The sequence below is a fragment of the Calliphora vicina genome, chromosome 5, assembly GCF_958450345.1.
Source record: "Calliphora vicina chromosome 5, idCalVici1.1, whole genome shotgun sequence".
NCBI classification, from domain to species: domain Eukaryota; kingdom Metazoa; phylum Arthropoda; class Insecta; order Diptera; family Calliphoridae; genus Calliphora; species Calliphora vicina.
Window position 1 is genome coordinate 62,697,145 of NC_088784.1, and position 19,397 is coordinate 62,716,541.

The window sequence follows — 19,397 nt, forward strand, 5'->3', positions numbered from 1 at the left end:
ACGTACTGAATGGAAGAGCGTGGTCTTTTTACAATATCCTTGATTTCGGTTAGATTTTTTCCTTCATTTTGCAAGTTAATAATAATTTTCTTTCTATACATTAAAATTTGCTTATTTTTGGATTCCCTGACAACAACAAAGCTGGTCCATTCCTTGCGCAGCCATTAAAATGAAGCAATTGCTCAGAAAGGAGGACCTGTACGGAGAATTAATTGATTCAGTGTATTTGTGAATTGTTAATGACAATCCCACAATTCCCAAAAAACTTTCCAAAAATCCCAAAATTGGGATTTTTTTAGATTTTTTGATTTATTGAAGGCACCAAGCACGGGGCTATGAAATCCCTTTGCACAATATTGAAGAACATATTGGGACACACAAAACAGTTCTCAATTTTTTGAAAGCAGCTATGCGATTTGAGAAAATGTTGTCTTAAGTTAAAATTTATATAAAAAATAGGTCTACTTCAGAAGGCTCTGGGCCACGCAATAATACGAATTTTGATGTTATTTTGCTTTAATAATATTTTCCAAAATGTTGTCTTTCAGAAAAATATAAATACACTATTTTTATTTTTTTTATTTTCTGTATAATTTAAAATTTATGTAAGTACTTTTTTCGAAAAAATTTTAAGTTTGAATGCACATAACTTTTGACTCAGTATAGGTTTTTAAACAATTATTTCCTACTATTATTGCTATGTCTTGTTAATTCAAAAAATTATATTTCAAGAAAATCGGGAATGAATTGGATCTGTTATTAGCAAAAAACCAGACCAGGTAAATAAAAAATTCTACTTTTCAAATGCGAATAACTCGTAAACTATAAGAGATAATATATGGCTAAAGCAATGTTTTTTGTATATCTCATCTAGTAGATTCCATATATAAAAATCTTTCAAATCGGATTGCAAACAAAAATTTGGCATCATTTTTAATTTTTGATACCCGAGGTGCCCCACTTTGGGGCATTGTGGCTCGGCCCCCCTTGGTGTTATAAGCCTAAATTCAAAACTTAATCTTATCAACACCTCCTCTATGGCCATGGGAAATTATAAAATCGGGCTATTCGTTTAGAAGTTACAGATTTATTTCCACATTTTTTTCTCAGATCCCCCACTGTGTGGTGTTGGCAAATGGTTAAATTTACAGCACTGAAAATAATACATGCAAATATCTAATTCTCTTTAATTCGATAAAAATTCGTGTAATTTGTTATTACATGAAATCGTTGACAGATTTATTTGTTAAGCATTCTATTTATTATCTACTTAATAATTAACGAGTTTGTATTTAAACCATAATTATATCTAATTTTAAAATAGTTTATTTGTTTAACTGTAATAATAATGTTCACAAAATATTTAAAATTTTTAACTTTTATAGCCATAACTTCTGTAAGTGTGTTACTATTCAAATTTAATCAAACAAAAAATACAATAACTGGATTTAGCAAATTAAAACAATATATTTATGTACTTAATTCATTAAACACGCAGTTCGCTTTTGCGGATCTTTATGAATTTGAGTTTATTGAGGAAAAAATTCATAGGCCTTGCCCAAAGTTTCCCGATAATTTTGTGAATGAATTCTTTGACTTTGATAATCTGAATATTGAACAAACGGATGAAGGAACCTTAATTATGGATGGTTATGCGGTTTTAAAGAAATCCTACGATAAAGTGCAACCGGTATTATTAGTTTTAGGGCCATTATTACAACTTGCCTTTATGTTCGTAATAGTAAAAGTTAACTTTAAGGGTACCTTTTTATATTGCTTAAAGTTGTAATAATGCCCCTTAGTGCCATTATTACAACTTTCCTTTATAGTTAAAGGTAACTTTAAGCAATAGAAAATGGTACCCTTAAAGTTAACTTTAACAATAACGGCAAGTTGTAATAATGGCCCTTAGTATTTTTAATTTTACATAAAATATGATTTTTTAAAACATTTTTTTTTATTGTTAATTTTCTTAGGTGTCTTTAGAAATGTTCAAAAAGGAAAGAGGAACATATCAGCCTACGATCATAAATATTAAACGTGCCGATTTTTGTCTCATGTTATTTGATTCGAATGAGGTGTTTTTTGATTACCTAAAACAAACTCCCTTAGATCAATTTATATGCCCGCTCTTTGAAGGTGTAAGTGTTAGTTTTAAAAAATTTCAATTAATTTATTTGTGGATTAAATAGTTTTTAAAAATATCTTTAATTTACTACTAATAACTTTTTGTTTGTTTAGCAACAAATAAGCGTTACAGTTTCGGAAGCTGTATATATAAATTTGCCTACACATAATGCCGAAGGTGAATATTTAATGCATGCAGAAGTTGGCAATAATACCGATATGACATCATTCTTTTGTACCGAAATTCCAGCCTATTTACACAAAGTTTAATTGAGCCAGTATTTTAAGTTTTTGAAGCACTTTTGATGTACTAGTTAGTGTAATCAAATAAATGGCTAAATTGTAGGCGAGAAAATAAAAACTATAAACAAATCATGTCTTCTGTAAAAATCGAAAAAAGTTGTAAGTCACGTCATAAATAATATAGAAGTGAGTTGAATAGACGATGCACAGTTGTATAGAAAAAAAATAGAGGAAAATAAATCTGTAACTTCTATACGCTTAGTTTAATTTCAATGAAATTGATATGCGTAAAGAAGAAGTGTTGTCGAGTTTAAGTTTTGAGTTTGGATCTCATGGGTCCCTAAAGCAAGATACCTCGGGTATGTTACATTTTTAAAACGATCCTATTTCTTCGTTTGGGTCCCAATTTCACAAATATTTCATATAAAAATCTCATCGTCGAGCACTATAAAAAACCTATCTATTATCTCTTATAGCTTAGAAGATATTCGCATTTTAAAATTAAATTTTCAACATTTTTACCCTCCTTACTTTTGATAATAGCTGGTGCAAATATTTCCCGATTTTCTCCATTTATATTAGACTAACAACAAATGTATATGTTAAACAAAAAAAGAATTGTTTAAAAATCATAACCGACTTCAAAGTTATACGCATTTTAATTTAAAAAATTAAAAAAGCGAAACATTTTTTTTTTCTTCATTTATCTAAAAAATGTTTAAGAAGATGTATAAGGAATTTATATTTTCTGAAAAGCTAACATTACATAAAATATTTTAAATGAAACAAATTTGAAAATTTTTGATTCCGAGGGGACCAGATCCATCCAAAAAACGCATAATTTTTATGTAAAATTCAATATTTGTGCAAAAATTCTCAAATCACATAGTAGATATGAAAATACAGTAACCCTTTTTAGATGACCAAATATGTTCTTAATTATTTTGTAAAGGGTTCCAATAACCCCGCCCCTGGTATGGATATTAAGCCATAAAAATTAAAAATCCCATTTTTGGGATTTTTCAACACTTTTTTGGTAATTGCGGTATTCCTGATTACAAATTTATTTTTATTTTTTTTATTTTCAATGGAAAAATCTATATAAATGTGAAATTTCATTAAAAAATATTCGTAAATAAAAATTTAATTTCAATATGAAAATTTTTTGTCTTTTTCCAATTCCGATTTCATTCACGAAAATTATTGAAATTTTAAAAGTAAAAGGTTTTTGCTCATTTACTCAGTGTAGGGTATTATATGGTCGTGCTAGACCGATCATACTTTCTTACTTGTTTTATTATTCTAAGAAGTGGGTCGTATATGGGAGCTATGACCAAATATGGACTGATCGTTGATTATAATTTTATATAGGTTGGCCGATCTTCATAAAATGTTTGTAGTGGACTTAACATAGGTTTTTCACAATTACGTCTCGTCTCTATGTTACCCTACGAATACGACGATACCTTATAGGGAATACACATTCCCTATAAGGTATCGTAAAAGATGAGCTTAGATATTTGACGGACTTCAGAAGTCTTTGCTTTTGGCAAGATGTAGAATAAAACTTCGAATATATTAATTCAATGTGAGCTTAAATGACTAAAATCTTAATTAGGAATTAAAAAAAGAATGTCAGCCATTCATTCCAAAAATCCATTTCCAAAATAAAATTCTTCAGCTTCGTTCAAAGGCTTTTATTTAAATAGACTTCATTCATCGTTGAATTAATTCACAATGCAATTAAAATATTCTTTCTTCATTCAGTATTGTTTTTTTATTTTACTTTTAACCATTTACAAAATTAATTGAAAAACTTGACTTAAGCCTTTTTGTAATAGATTTGAATTGAATACAGATTTTTTTAATATATTTTGCAATAAATTTGAATTAAAGAAAATTTTAATGATAAACAATTAATTCCATAAAAATAGAATGCTCAAAGCAATGAATTCAATACATTTGTAGTACAAAGAAATTAAGCCTATGGAATGGTTAAGTTTTCAAAAATGGAATTAATAACAAATTCTTTCGAACCTTTGCAATTTCTATATAAGATTTGAAGTATGGGTTCCTTGAGATAAAAAATAGTTTAGTTGTTTATTTAGATAAAACTTTATTAGAAATGTTGAAACAAAAATAGTCTAGTTATTATTTCGAACTTTTAATTAGTTAATTAAATACTCTCATGAAAACCAATTAATTAGAAAACTATTTTACATTGCATGGGAGCAAGTTGTTAGCTGTTATAAAAAATATAATTTGCTTTATTTGGAAGATACACGTGTTTATAATTTTACACTGGTGGATTTGAAATTGAAACATTTAGCATTTTCGTATTTGTACGGTCCACAGTGGCTCATTTTCGTTTTTCATCAGCCAAAAACTCTGTAACTTTTGAACCGATAGAGATATTTTAGAAATTTTTTGATGGACAGATAACTTCTTGAATTTTTCTCCAGTTTTAATTTCATTAAAATCGGTTCAGCAGTTGTTGCGCAATTTAAAGTTAAAGTTGAACTTTTAATTTTTGTATAGCATTTAGTATGAAAATGCAAATTTTTTGTTTTTTAAATCAGCTATACTTATTAAAAAAGTTATCAGCAGATAAAAACAAGTAAGGTAGTATGTTCGGCCAAGTTCGACTGTATAATACCCTACATTAAAATTTATTTTCGGACCTATCGCCATGAAATTAGGTCGTGTGATTTATGTCTATATGAATGTTATTTCTATTGAATTTTAAGTGATTTTCGGATGCGGGTCTTATATGGGAGCTATGACTAATTATGGACCGATCGCCATGAAATTAGGTCGTGTAATTGAAAATCAGTGATCTTTGAAGGGCTATATCTTCTGAACCAAAAATCTGATTGTAATAAGAGTAGCATATTTGAAATCGTTAGACAATTTATTCAGTATTTTTTAGGGGCACATAAAATTTTTGATTTTTGCAACCTCACTTGTTCTACGGGCGCCACTGTGTGTCGTTATGACTTCAACTTGTTTCGTTTGAGTCGTTATGACTTCGATTTGCGTCGCTACATACTCGTGATCTTTTTGTCTGTAAGTCAAACTAAAGTGTGAACATTTTGTTATTTGATTAAGTTTACATGTAAATATTCTGTTAGTTTTTGGTTCTTTTTACCTTTTTATATTAATAATTCAAATTACTTGTTTGAATAAATAGAAAATAAAATGCAAATGGGGTATTTCATGTGAGCCAACTTTTGAAATCGATGTCTTTCGATCGGGATGGTTAGTCCTATTGGATAGTCACACACAAATTTTCAACAAGATCGGCCTAGAACTCTCTGAGTTAGATGGTGTCAAAATTTGACATTTTGGGCAAACAGGTGTTTTATCTTAACCATGTAACGTATTACCTATTGTTCTTAGCAAAATATATCCCAAATATGTAGTTTAGGCAGCTATTCTTAAATCTTTCGAAAAAAAAAATGTTTCTCCAAAATCAAAAACCTTTGTTGACTTTTTTCGCATAGTGGAATGCGAGTTTGACATCTATCAGAGTACAATATGAAATATTTAAGGATATTTTAATGCCAATAAGATTTTGGTATCAAGCTAAATGAAAACATTCTTATTTTAATGTTATGTTTTATTCCTGATGCTCAGCTATCAAGAAGATGTCTATATATGTAAATATGTATTTTAAATTCTATTTTCGAAATTTTATTTGACTAATGCGCGCTCATGATCTATTAAAAAATGTCCACAGTTTAGTGACTCTAATATATGTTGGAGTTAAGTTAGAAATCAAATCATTAAAAAACTCTTCTAAGTTTCGGATTCACAATGCCAAAAGAAATCGTAGAAAACAAAAAAAAAAATTGCCAAACGTTGAAAAATATTACACATCAGAGATGTGAACCTATAGCGCCGATTCTGAGAGGCCCATCTAAACTAAAACACTTCCACAACGTCCATGTGAAACTTCATGTCGAAATAGCATTTTTATTTAGCATACTTAAAGAATGCTGAAGATCGTAGCCGCTGAGAAAATATACCTAAGGGGACAGGAACTGACACAAAACATGACACGTGACTAGTTTTAAAGTGATAGGGACCAGTAGTTGTTCTAATACTTTATATGGAAGGAACCTGCCACTTTAATATGGCGATGTCCTACGAGCTGGTAAATTAACTCCTCAAATTAACACAGAAGTATTGATGCTGATCTGTTCTGCTTTGGATTTCACAATACGGGTCACTAAACTTGATGAAAATTAATTGATTATATTTTTAATCCGATTTGTTTAAAATTAATTCATAAATTGTCAAAATTTTATCATAATTGGACAGGTTAAGTTAAAAATTAAAATTTTCCGCAGGGGTATATCATTCTCCTAAGTATCTGATAATTACTATTTTAATCTATATATATAAAAGAGTAACGTTACTGACTGACTGACTGACTGACTGATTCATCATCGCACAGCCCAAACGGCTGAAGCTAGAATCACGAAATTTCAACTGTGGGTTCCTCTCTCCCCAAAACGATAAGAAGGGATTTTTGGAAATTCGAACGTTTAGGGGGTAAAAAAGGGTAAAAACGGGTAAATTCGGTAACCTTATATCTTCAAAACTAATAAAGATACAAAAAAACTTAAAGTTGCATGTTACTCCATTTAAAAAATAAGCTGACAGGTATTTCGTACTTTTTCGAAATTCGAAACATTTAGGGGAGAAAACGGGTAAAAACCGTATTTTGGTACTTTTTTTGCACCCTATGTATCTTTTAAACCAATAAACATATAAACAAATTTTAAATCGCATTCTTTACTTATCAAAAAATAAAAAATATGAGTTTGGTACTTTTTGGAAATTCGAACCCTTAAGGGATAAAAATTGTGTTTATTTTTGGTACTTTTTCATAAAATATGTTTTTCTATAATTTGACATAGGCATACGAATATTTTATTATGAGCTCCCACCACGATACAGAAATTTATTTGAATTAAATTTTACCAAAGCAATGGGGATAAAAAAGGTACCAAAAAGGGGATAAAATCGGAAAAATAAATTTTATTGAAATTATTAAGCCAATTTTGATAATTTTTTTAACACTGGTTCCTGGATTTATACAAAAATTAACTAACAGGGTGTTATTTGGAACTCGAGTGCCAAGTTGTATATTGGGCCAAATCCGGGTACACAGTTTGGTACTTTTTTAAAACATATTTTTTCTTGGGCACATTAACACAGATTTTAATATTTTGAGACATGTCTGTAGCATAAACAATTTGGGCAAAATGGAATATTTTTAAAAGTCGAACTTGAGGGGTGTTCGAGGAAGAAAAGGGAAATTGGTACTTTTTTAATATTTTAAATTATTGCACTTATCGACATTAAAGTTAACTGATTTGTATCTGAGTGAAGTTTGTGTTAGGCATAGGGTATAATATTTAAGTACCAAAATCTGTGAACAGAACTATAGGTACTTTTTTGTTCTTCTAATGGTACTTTTTTGAAATTTCTATAACAATGGACTTAGAAACATGAAATTAAACATATATGGTCCTAAGTGAGTGAGAATTCTAGGGGGAGACTTTTTGGTACTTTTTCTTTATTGGAATGGTACTTTTTGTAATTTCTTCACCAATGAACCTAGAAACATAAAATAAAGCTTATATATAAACCGAGTGAGTGGGAAACCACAAGTGTGGGTTTTTTGGTACCTTTTCTATATTCTAATGGTACTTTTTTGAATTTTCTATAACTATGGACTTAGAAACATGAAATTAAGCATATATGGTCCTAAGTGAGTGAGAATTCTAGGGGAGACTTTTTGATACCTTTTCTTTATTCGATTGGTACTTTTTTGTAATTTCTTCACCAATGAACCTAGAAACATGAAATAAAGCTTATATGGAACCGAGTGAGTGGGAAACCACAATTGTGGGTTTTTTGGTACTTTTTCTATATTCTAATGGTACTTTTTTGAATTTTCTATAACAATGGACTTAGAGACATGAAATTAAGCATATATGGCCCTAAGTGAGTGAGAATTCTAGGGGGAGACTTTTTGGTACTTTTTCTTTATTCGAATGGTACTTTTTGTAATTTATTCGCCAATGAACCTAAAAACATGAAATTAAGCTTATACGGACCGGATTGAGTGGGAATCTACAAGTGACTGCTTTTTGGTACTTTTTCTATATTCTAATGGTACTTTTTGAATTTTCTGTAATAATGGACATAGAAATATGAAGTTAAGCATATATGGTTCTAAGTGAGTGAGAATTCTAAGGGGAGAGTTTTTGGTACTTTTTGTTTATTCTAATGGTACTTTTTTGAATTTTCTATAACAATGAACTTAGAAACATGAAATTAAGCATATATGGTCCTAAGTAAGTGAGAATTCTAGGGGGAGACTTTTTGGTACTTTTTCTTTAATCGAATGGTACTTTTTGTAATTTCTTCACCAATGAACCTAGAAACATGAAATAAAGCTTACATGGGCCCGAGTGGGTGGGAATCCACACGTGGTTGCTTTTTGGTACTTTTTGTATATTGTAGCGGTACTTTTTGAATTTTCTGTGATAATGGCCATAAAAATATGAAATTAATCGTATATGTTCTAAAGTGAGTGAGAATTCCAGGGGGAGACTTTTTGGTACTTTGTCTTTATTCTAATGGTACTTTTTTGAATTTTGTATAACAATGAACTTAGAAACATGATATTAATTGTATATGTTCTAAAGTGGGTGAGAATTCTAGGGATAGACTTTTTGGTACTTTTTCTTTATTCGAATGGTACTTTTTGTAATTTCTTCACCAATTAACCTAAAACCATGAAATTAAGCTTATATGGGAGTGAGTGGGAAACCACAAGTGGGGGCTTTTTGGTACTTTTTATATATTCTAATGGTACTTTATAAATTTTCTGTAATAATGGACATAGAAATATGAAATTAGGCGTCTATGGTCCCAAGTGAGTGAAAATTCAAGGCGCTTGGTACTTTTTCTTTGTTCTCATACGTACTTTTGTGAATTTACCATAATAATGGACCTAGCGTTTCCAAAAAACCAAAGAATTTCAAAACCGCGGTTTCGTTTTTTTTTTGGGTTTTGTGATAATTTTTAAATATTAATTGTTATAGAAACAAAATTAGTTGATAATATAGGAAAGGCTATACAAATTTAAAATTCAAAATTGACGGGTTATGGTTTAGTGAATGCGAATTCAGAAGTGATAATCAATGGTACTATTTGTTTATTGCAATGGTACTTTTTGAATATTTTATAATATTTTTAGGCACACATGATTTTAAATGAATTTGAATTCACAAAAGGTGACTTTAGTGGTAACTTTCTTTTGCATTTTCTATAATAATGGACCCAGAAATATGAAATTAGACATTTACAATTAGATTCACAAAGGGAGACTTAATAGTACTATTTCATTCTTCTAATTGGGGTGGCGAAGCGCTCCGGGTCTGCTAGTTTATACTATATATGTATTCATATGTGCCAATGACGAACCCTATTGAAACTATTTACGGAATATATCGAGCCATAACCGCCAAAAAGACGTAAGCGCCATGATTATCAATTTTCGTTTTTTGATAAATATCGATAGTTCTCGATCATTCGCATCATCTCATAAAATACCATAAAATACAAAAACAATTTAGACGTAAGTACAATTTATTATTTTTTCTACATATTTTGTGAACAAGAAGTGGCGCTTACGTCTTTATTAGTTTTAGCAAATTAATTAATATTAGGGCCATTATTACAACTTGCCGTTATAGTTAAAGGTAACTTTAAGCAATAGAAAAAGGTACCCTTAAAGGTAACTTTAACTATAACGGCAAGTTGTAATAATGGCCCTTAGTCTTTTAAGGTTAAAAACGTTAATTTGAATTTGTGTAAATGAATATAATTTGAACAATATAAAAAAATTTAAACATTATGTTGTGTTTTTAATAAAATTGGAAGGGTGTAACTGCCAGCGAAAAAGACGTAAGCGACATAAATACCCGTTATCTTGGAAATATATGAAATAAAATAAATGCAATATATAGTTAAGAAGTAATACTTAGACTTCAACCAAGGATATTTAAAAAAAACCTTCCCCTGTAAAAGTTGGTTTTTGGCGCTTACGTATTTTTTGCTGTTATGACTCGATATATTGTTTTATTATAAGAGAAAAATCTGTCACGTACGGTATGTCACGTACGATATTAAAATTTTATATTTCGTTTAGTGTAAGAAATTAAAACACGTATCTCAAAATGAGTTCCGTTTTATGTCAAGTACGATATACCCTTATTTCGCTCAATATTTTGGACAACAATATTTCGAAAGAACTTTTTATTATTTTAAAATATAGTACCCTCTGAATGTAACATAAAGACCAAATTATTTTTCAGATACTTTTATTTTTGCAAAATCTGTTCCACTCTATAGGCGTACAAATGTCACGTACGATGATATGGAATTGCCCATATAGAAGGCTCTATCATTGTGAAAGTCAGAACAGGAATAATCCTGAAGAGCAACGGCCAAGCTATTTTGCTGAAGTAAAATACTTTAGTTGATTATTTTATAAAACTTAAATCTATTAGTTTCTACTTTATTAAATTTAAAAAAATATATTTTCAATAACATACTCCTAAAAATTACAATAATAAAAACTATATATGTATGTATAGTATATATTTACAATAAAATTAACGAAAACAAAAATATGGAAGAAAAAAAAAGATCAGGAACAATTAAATATGTAAAGTACTTGTTTTGTTTTTCTTTATAATTAAAGCCAAAAATAGTTTTGTTTCGATTTAAAATGCTAATAAGTAAATAAAAATAAAAAAATATCGTTTCATAACTATAAACTAGAAAAACAACACTATCCACACTGGATCCACTACACAGAATCCACACACGCTAGGTCTTTAGTCTCTCCAAAAATAATGTGCTTCATGAGCTTTGTGTATGCTGTTGGGAATGCAGTGGAGTGGTAATTGGCAAGACAACCGTGGCTCCTATGGGTTCAGGTGTATAAGGGGGCGGTGTCAGAGGCCGTACGCTGGACGATACATTGGGATTAGCTTCATTATAGGGCGGCACAGACAGTGTGGTATCGGTGGTATTGACGCTTGAACTAGAGGCGGCCATCGACAGAGCACTGGGCATGGCGGGTACAAAGTTATCGGCGGCTGGGGCCGCTGTGGGTGTAGACAAATTTGTCATGCGCATAACTTCGTCATATGAAGGCAAATCTTTGTCGTCTTTTTCCAATTGTGAACGTATCCGTGCTGCTTCCGGACTGTTGGGTTCAATAAAGAATATGTCATTGTAGCGAGTGTCTCTGCCCGTTTCATCCGGCACTGCAAAGTTATTACCCTGGCGATCTGTAAGCAAACAACATTTACAAATTAATTACAAAGTCTTAACTATGTGAAAGTTTAGATTTTTAATTTACTGTTAGCATAAATTCCATTGTTAAAGTTAATGGTCAAATACGTATAGTAGGCTAGACATGAAAATACTACAAATATTCCTATTCCGGCTAAAATGTACGGTAACAAATACCACATTTTATTCTACTTTGTAGCGTCTTTGTTTTTAAAATAAAATGAGGCAAAATAGGGTTATTTACAATTTGTTTTATATATTGTATTTAACAGATAAGATTAGAGTTAATTGTTGCTTTATTAATTGTATGTTTGTACGAGTATTGGAAAATTTGTATAAATATAAGGTTAAATTGTAGGTATACAAAGGTGTAATCAATTAGTAAGCAAAGTATTATTGTGCAGAAATATTTAAATATATAGTTTTTGGCACGTTTTCTCAATGCCTGTTACTAAATGTCGACATAAATGTATTAGGCCGATAAACTGTCCGTTAAAAATTTTGGTTTTCTCAATATACCGAAAAAACATTATTTTCAGTTGGCAATACCTCTCAATTTTCGGGAAATGTTTGTCGGGAATTTCTTCATAAGTGGCCAAATTTGTTGCTAATTGAATCGTTCTATTATATCCATAGATTTTTTCGGTTCTAGCAACAGATAGTCAGTTGGCAAAGAAGTATTACGGTTGAAATAACCGAATTTTTTTCACTCAACTCAAGCCACAGCAAAAAAATTTGGTTATTAAGAATGAATCTAATTTAAAGTTTATGCTCTTAAAGGAATTATTAAGATGTATATAGATTACAACTTTTAGGGATATTCAATTAATATTATCTATTCATATTTAGAGAAAATAATTACAATAATAGTCGTTCAAATTTGTTTATCTACAATCAGATATGAAAAATGTCTCTAACAATGCATGTTTTGTAGATTTAACTTAGTCGAAATTCTTAAGTTTTTTAATCAAACAAAGAATTTATTGCTTTTATACTGATTAAAACTACGACTGTGACAATACCCATAAAATGCCAATATTAAATTAGAAACCCTTATAAAGGCTGGACCAACACTGTACAACCAAATATAGTTATTTTGTACTTCTTTTAAAACCCTGGTACAATTACAAGTCAATTTATTCGAAAAAATTTTCTATTTTTTGGTTTAATTTAGTATTAAAAATTTCCCGGGAATGAAATGATTTTTTAACTTTCTCCCGGGAAAGAAAAAAGTACGAGAAATTAGGAACCCTAGGCTGGAACGAAAACAACTTCAAGTAGGTTGTTTTCGATGCTGTAGGAACGAAATTATTTTAATTATTTTCTTAAATAAAATCAAAATTAATAAAAAAAAAAATTTTCTTTATTGGAAGAGGAAAAAATAATAGATTTTGTCAAAAATAATGAAATTCTATTTAATGTGCGACATCCAAAATTAAAAAATAATTTAGTTGCTGTTTTATGCCGCAACCCACCCAACTGAAACGAAAACAATTCAGAAACGAGGTGGTGACGAACACCAATGTTTTGCAGTTTTAGTTATCGTTCTACATTTATGTTTTTTTCTTCTCTTTTATATGAAAACTTTTCGGTTTTGGAGTGTGGGAATTCCTATTTCACCCCCTCTCGATCCGCGCTTTGTGTTAGCCCCATTATAAGTAATATCTTTAATGGGCATAAGTCTCTTCGAACTCATACAATAGAGATAAAATCCCTCAAAAATATATTTAATGGAAATCGAAACCACTCTACTAAATTTATATGAATTAGAGTAGATAGCAATTGGCACTGAGCTCAGGAAACATATTGCGGTGGTGGTAATCGTGATATACTGATCGTTGGGCTTGGTTCTGCGACGAGGTCATTGTGTGTGGTCATATCATACACTTTGACTTTTATGGGCGGTGAGCCTTCGAAGTTAGTGATCATATATTGGACTGGGTTACCAGAACGGATGATCTGCTTTGATAATTGCTAGCTACGGATGACAGGGATTAGATAGCCCGTGCTCTCGAATAAGGGATTTGTACATTAATCCGTGCAATCAATGTACGAAAAGTTGCTAATTGTGTAGTCCTTTCAAGACACACAAAGGTGCTGATAGACACACTTATTCTATACAGTATTAACCGTGAGGTTGGGCCGTCATGACAGCTACCCACGTTAATATTATACACATTCTGTCAGACTATTCCGATTCGCACAGCTCGTAATTCGATTAAAATGTAAGGAAATCTCATAATATAATAATATAATATATAAACAGTTTATTTTTAATCAAGTTTGATTCATTGATCTGTTTTTTTTTTTTAAACTGTAAACTTTGTATTATCGTTATTTGTATTGTCTGGAAAACTTCTTATCTGCATGTTCTCTCTTTCTTTTTTTGTAATATTCACTTCTCTTAACTGCCTCTCAAAATTTAATCGCTAGCTGTCTGTCTATCAATTTTATAACTTCATAAACTTAAAATTGATTGTAAAAACTTATTACCAATCGCTTGATTTGTTACATCCCGTTTCTGCCATTTATCAAAATAATAACGCAAACATGGCATTAGAAAGAATAAAAATACGAATGTTGAAAATATTAAAAACACAAATGATATCACAAATGTTAAATATTCCTCCGACATTTTCATAAAATTTCTATAAGGTTTCTCTTTGTCGATTATAATTTAAAACTGTTGGGCGAAATGGCTAAAAGTGACAATAAACCAAGGCGATATAAATGTTAATTTCAATTGATAAGATTACGAACGTTTATTATTAACTGGGTGGGTTTTAAAGGTTGGTCATTTTATTTTTAGAAATGTAAACACTTCATTTTAAACAAGTAATAGATACGTAATTTTGCTAAAAATTATTTAAAAGTCTAAATATCAATCTCAATAATCTCATAATTAAGAAGAACATATTTTTGTAATTATTAGAAAGGTAATTAGTAAAAACAACAATAAACAAAAAAAGATTTCTAATGCTACGTTCACATTTTTCAAATAATTGAGGAAATATGAAACATATTTAGGTTCCAAATAGAATTTGCCAACCATTCATTTCCCATTTTTATACCATCCATCAAAAAGATCAGGGTATTGAGTTTGTCATTGCTTTTGTAACATGTTGATATATTGCTCATAGAACTAAAAAGTATATGTATATTCTGGGTCCTTATCGAATTCTACGGCAAAATAGCTTTGTCCGTCCGTATGTTGTTCGCAGGATACGGCCTCGATGAAAATATTCCCAAAAATTCTATGTTGATCTGAAAAGTTTGGTATTGAAAATGAGCAAAATCGGTCAAATAGAACCAGAGTTATATATCAAAATGTGAGACAACATCCAAAATTATTATGTTTAAAAATTCGAATATAATTTCGAAATTGCTTGATATGTTTACAATATTTTCGAAGTGTTTTAGATTTTTCTATATTAAATTTCTTAGTGAAAAATAAATTTTCCAATATTCTTCGATATTAGAAATAACTAGTTTGACTTGTGTTCTGAAATTGGTAGTTAATTTTAAAATTTTGTGAATATCATAGATTTTATTAAACACATATTTCTATGTTAAATTTCGCGGAGTGCATCACGCTATCGAAGAACATTGCTTCTGCCGAAACATTCTCAAAAGAACATTTGGACATCGGAAATGGAAAAATTCCAATTGATTTCGCCACAAATAAGATTTCGTTCCCTGCCAAATTGAAATGAAGATTCAAGCCGTTGTCGAATAGGTATTCCCAAGTCTTACAACCAACTACAAAAATTCGGATTGGCTGTGGGAACGTGTAATTTTGTCACCAAAAAATTTGGATGTCAATCATCATCATCTCATCTCATAATATTAATAGGCAAGTCTTTATTTAGACCCCTTTTACTCTCACATTATACATTTAATTTGGGCAAGAACTATACCATTTTAAAGGGATTTATTCACAGAAGTGCAGAATAAATTTTATTGAAATCGGTTCAGTTTTTTAGGTGTTATAAGCGTTTAAAGATGTTACTAACACATAAGCTAAAAAGTAAACAAAGCAATGTGTGATTGTCCCATTTGTTGTTGTAAATAAATAAGAGAAACAATTAAACAGTTGATTGATTTCGCTCTGTTTTAAGTGAGAGTTGTTATAGAAAACAAAGAAGAAGAATTTAGTAATTTAAATTCGCTTTAATAAATATATTTTGAAGGTGTTTTTTTTTATTTTCTAACTCCCATATGCATAAACAATTTTTAAATTTATCAAAGGTTTATAAAACAAATTTAAAAAACTGTTTATGCATATGGGGGTAAATATGTAATTGTAGATAAGTAAATAGTTATTTTATAATTGTTACGATTTTCAATGGTTTATCACTGCATGAAGTTTAATGAAAAATGGGACGGGTCGGAAAAAATGATGAGTCGCCTCCCATACAAAGTAAATAGTTATTTTTAAATATTTTGTGAAATATAATTGCAAGATTCTTCAAACTTAGTCTAAATGGCTCTTTTATAAATTTTCATAGTTTCGCTGAAATTGTTCGGGATTGGAATAGTGGGCGTGGCACACCCTATACAAAGTATATAATTAATTTCGAATATCTGTAGAACTATAATTGTAAAAGTGTTTAAACTTTTAGCGAATTAATTTCTTATTACTGTGCTGAATATAGACGGAATTAGATTAGAGGGCATAGCACCCAAAATGGGAGAGGTCGGAAAAGGATGTGCGTCACCTCCCATACAAAGTAATAATTGCAAAGTTCTTCAAACTTTGTCCGCATAGCTCAGATTGGCTGAAAATGGTCGGTATTGCATTAGTGGTTATGGCGCAAAGTAAATAATTAATTTTGAATATCTGGAGAACTAAATTCTAAAAGAATTTAAACTCAGTATCAATCAATTTATTACCATTCTAAGAAGGTTAGCTAAAAACGAATTTATTCCTTATTACTGTGCGAAGTTTAGCTAAGCATGATCGGCTTAGTAGGAATGACCAATCCCTTATAAAGGAAAGTTAAAGTAAAGCTTGATATTTACATAAAAGGATTAAAAATGGGAGGGATCAGAGCAGTGCAGAGCAGGAGTGGTATCTCCCATACAAAATTAGTTAGTTATTTTCGACTATCAAGTGAACTGTAATTGAGAGATTCTCAAATTTTGTATGTGTTATTTTCGTATTTCCAATCATATTTTTTTAATTTTACTAGGGTAGGGGTAGCGAAGTGCACCGGGTTATACTAGTTAAAATTATGCAGCGGAACAAGATTGTCCATCAAAAAAAGTTCACCAAATTTAATTGATGAAACAATCGTCGGTGGCATCAAAGGCGAAGACAATTTGAATTCAAGCGGCTCCAGTTCCCGTCGTCTTGCCTCAGCTATAACCATTAACAAAGCATAAGTCGAATCGTTGGCAATTGCTGGGTTACATTTGCCTTAAATACATTCGCTTCTCTTTTTAAGGGCATATCATGGTACTTATAGATATCTGCTACAACATTGTCATATGACCACCTCATTCACAGATGTTTTCTAAGGGCCAGCAATGCGGACCGGGTTCAGCTAGTATTACAATATTTAGGTAAATTTCGAAAAAACCGAAAATAAACAAAACCGATCGATTTTAAATTGTTTAATACCGAAACCTCAATTTTGATTTTTGTTGATTTTTTTTTGGAAATTCTACACTGCATCTATTAAAATTCCGCAGATTTTTTTTACAAAAAACTGCACTATTTCTTCTAGTATACTATTTTGACTTGTTTGAATATTTAAGTCATTTATACAAATAAAATAATTAATTTTTTGTATGGTTCATTAAAAAACATAACAGATAAGTTCGTATTTATAATTATATAAATTTATTAGAAGATTTCCAAGACTTTTATTATTTTATAGTTTCATTGCAGCATCATCTCAATGTTGATTTGAGATAAAGGTTTTTTTTCAGATAATAGGTTTAAACACCAAATGTCTGAATTTTTTGTATAAAGTGTAGGTTTTTATGAATAATATCATCATAATATCATAAATATGTAGTTCTAGAATGATATATTCCAAATAATTTCATATTGTTGCTAATATTTTCATATTAGATTTATTGATTTTTTTTCCAGACATTTAATTTCCATTAAATGAATTAAAACCCATTTTTTTCTAATTTATATTTTTTGAGTTATGACACTTGTTCTTAAGACATTAAACGAGCAATAAAATTTTATTATATTCATATTTTTATTCTTATATATTTAAACCCAGGGGGCTTTGAAATATTTCTTATTTCTTTCTTTTGCACAAAGTTTTCGTAATTGATGAACGATTTTTATTATTTTATGAATTCATTGCAGCATCATTCCAAAGATTATGATTATGATATATCATAAAAAAAAATCTCTTATGAGATTAGAGATTAAACATCAAATTGCTACAATTTACTTCTTTATCCACATAATTTTCACAGTTTATAGTTAGTTCTAGAAAGAATTTATCTACATATCTCTCTTTCATACGATATTTACAGTTTATACTTCTAGAAATTTCGTTCCAAAGTCTAGAAGCTGTTGATTTAAATGTTAATTTTAGTGATTCAAATTTTCGTACACTGTCTTATACTTGTTAGGTTTTTTTTTTAAATTTAAATTTGGTACATTTTTTCTTCAGAGAATTGAATATATTTCGTTTTAAATTTTCGTTATTTTCTATTGGAAATAGTAGTTACGTACATAAAACTGGTATTATTATTTGTAGTAAAATGAATATTATTATTATTAAAACCACATAGCCGACTATAAAAATCACCAAAGACTCCATTAATTTAATAAAATATTTAAAAGAAAACACAAATTTTTAAACGCCGTTTTTATTTGCAGGCTTTTAAACAGCGAATAGAAGTGTCTTCATGGGGGGATGTTGATTTTATTCAACTTTTTAGCAATAAAATGAATGAAATTGTGTTGAAACTTAAAAATAACAACGCAACGACTAAAAAAAGAGTTTCTATTTAGAATGATAAAAACAAAACTTTTAAAGCCTGAGACGTTAATGATAAGATTATATAAATCACAGCAAATTGCAAATAAAATATAAATAAAACGCGCGTTTTTTAATTTATTAATGCAAATAGGAGAAAACGGCGAAAAGAATATAAAATATGTAAATATAAAAAAAAACAAAACATAAATTGTTTATATTGTTCGATCATATGATCTGTAACATTTTAAGATTACAATTGATAATAAACCATTAATTTTTATTACAGAATAGTTTCATTTATTTTAAAATCTTTAAGATTTTAGATTTCAATAACAAAAAACCGTCACTGTTGCCAGATTTGTCAATTTAGTTTGACGATTTTTATTTTTAGCGAAAAAATGATAAACTTTTATATCATTTGTAGATACGAGATGTTTCATAGAGAATTATACATAGAGACGAGACATTGTGTGTGGTCATACATTGTCTTACGTGTATTTTGTTGTTGCAAGATGTATGTTTTTTGGCAACAGACTTAGGTTTTCAATTACGTCGCTAGTCTATGGTTTGTTTGTTTTTCAATATTTGTCAGTTTTTTTATACCCTTCACCTTTGTGAGAAGGGTATATATAAGTTTGTCATTCCGTTTGTAATTTCCACAACATAATTTTCAGACCCTATTAA

At 29.6% G+C, this 19,397-nt stretch overlaps 1 protein-coding gene across 17 annotated transcripts in view; it reads right to left on the reverse strand.

Annotated features, from left to right (window-relative positions):
* Window positions 1–10,928: 10,928 nt before the first annotated feature.
* The window catches only part of LOC135960936 (uncharacterized), an 87,289-nt gene continuing 78,820 nt past the window's right edge, over window positions 10,929–19,397 (reverse strand). For 14 of the 17 annotated variants that reach the window (XM_065512351.1, XM_065512346.1, XM_065512341.1 and 11 more), the window contains one exon: window positions 10,929–11,753. In XM_065512351.1, coding sequence (XP_065368423.1) covers window positions 11,320–11,753 — 434 coding nt within the window. In that variant the 3' untranslated portion in view covers window positions 10,929–11,319. Of the gene's footprint in view, window positions 11,754–11,824; window positions 11,972–14,250; window positions 14,400–18,463; window positions 18,614–19,397 lie in introns of those variants that run through there. The other 3 variants (XM_065512357.1, XM_065512347.1, XM_065512352.1) reach the window with 3 other exon arrangements.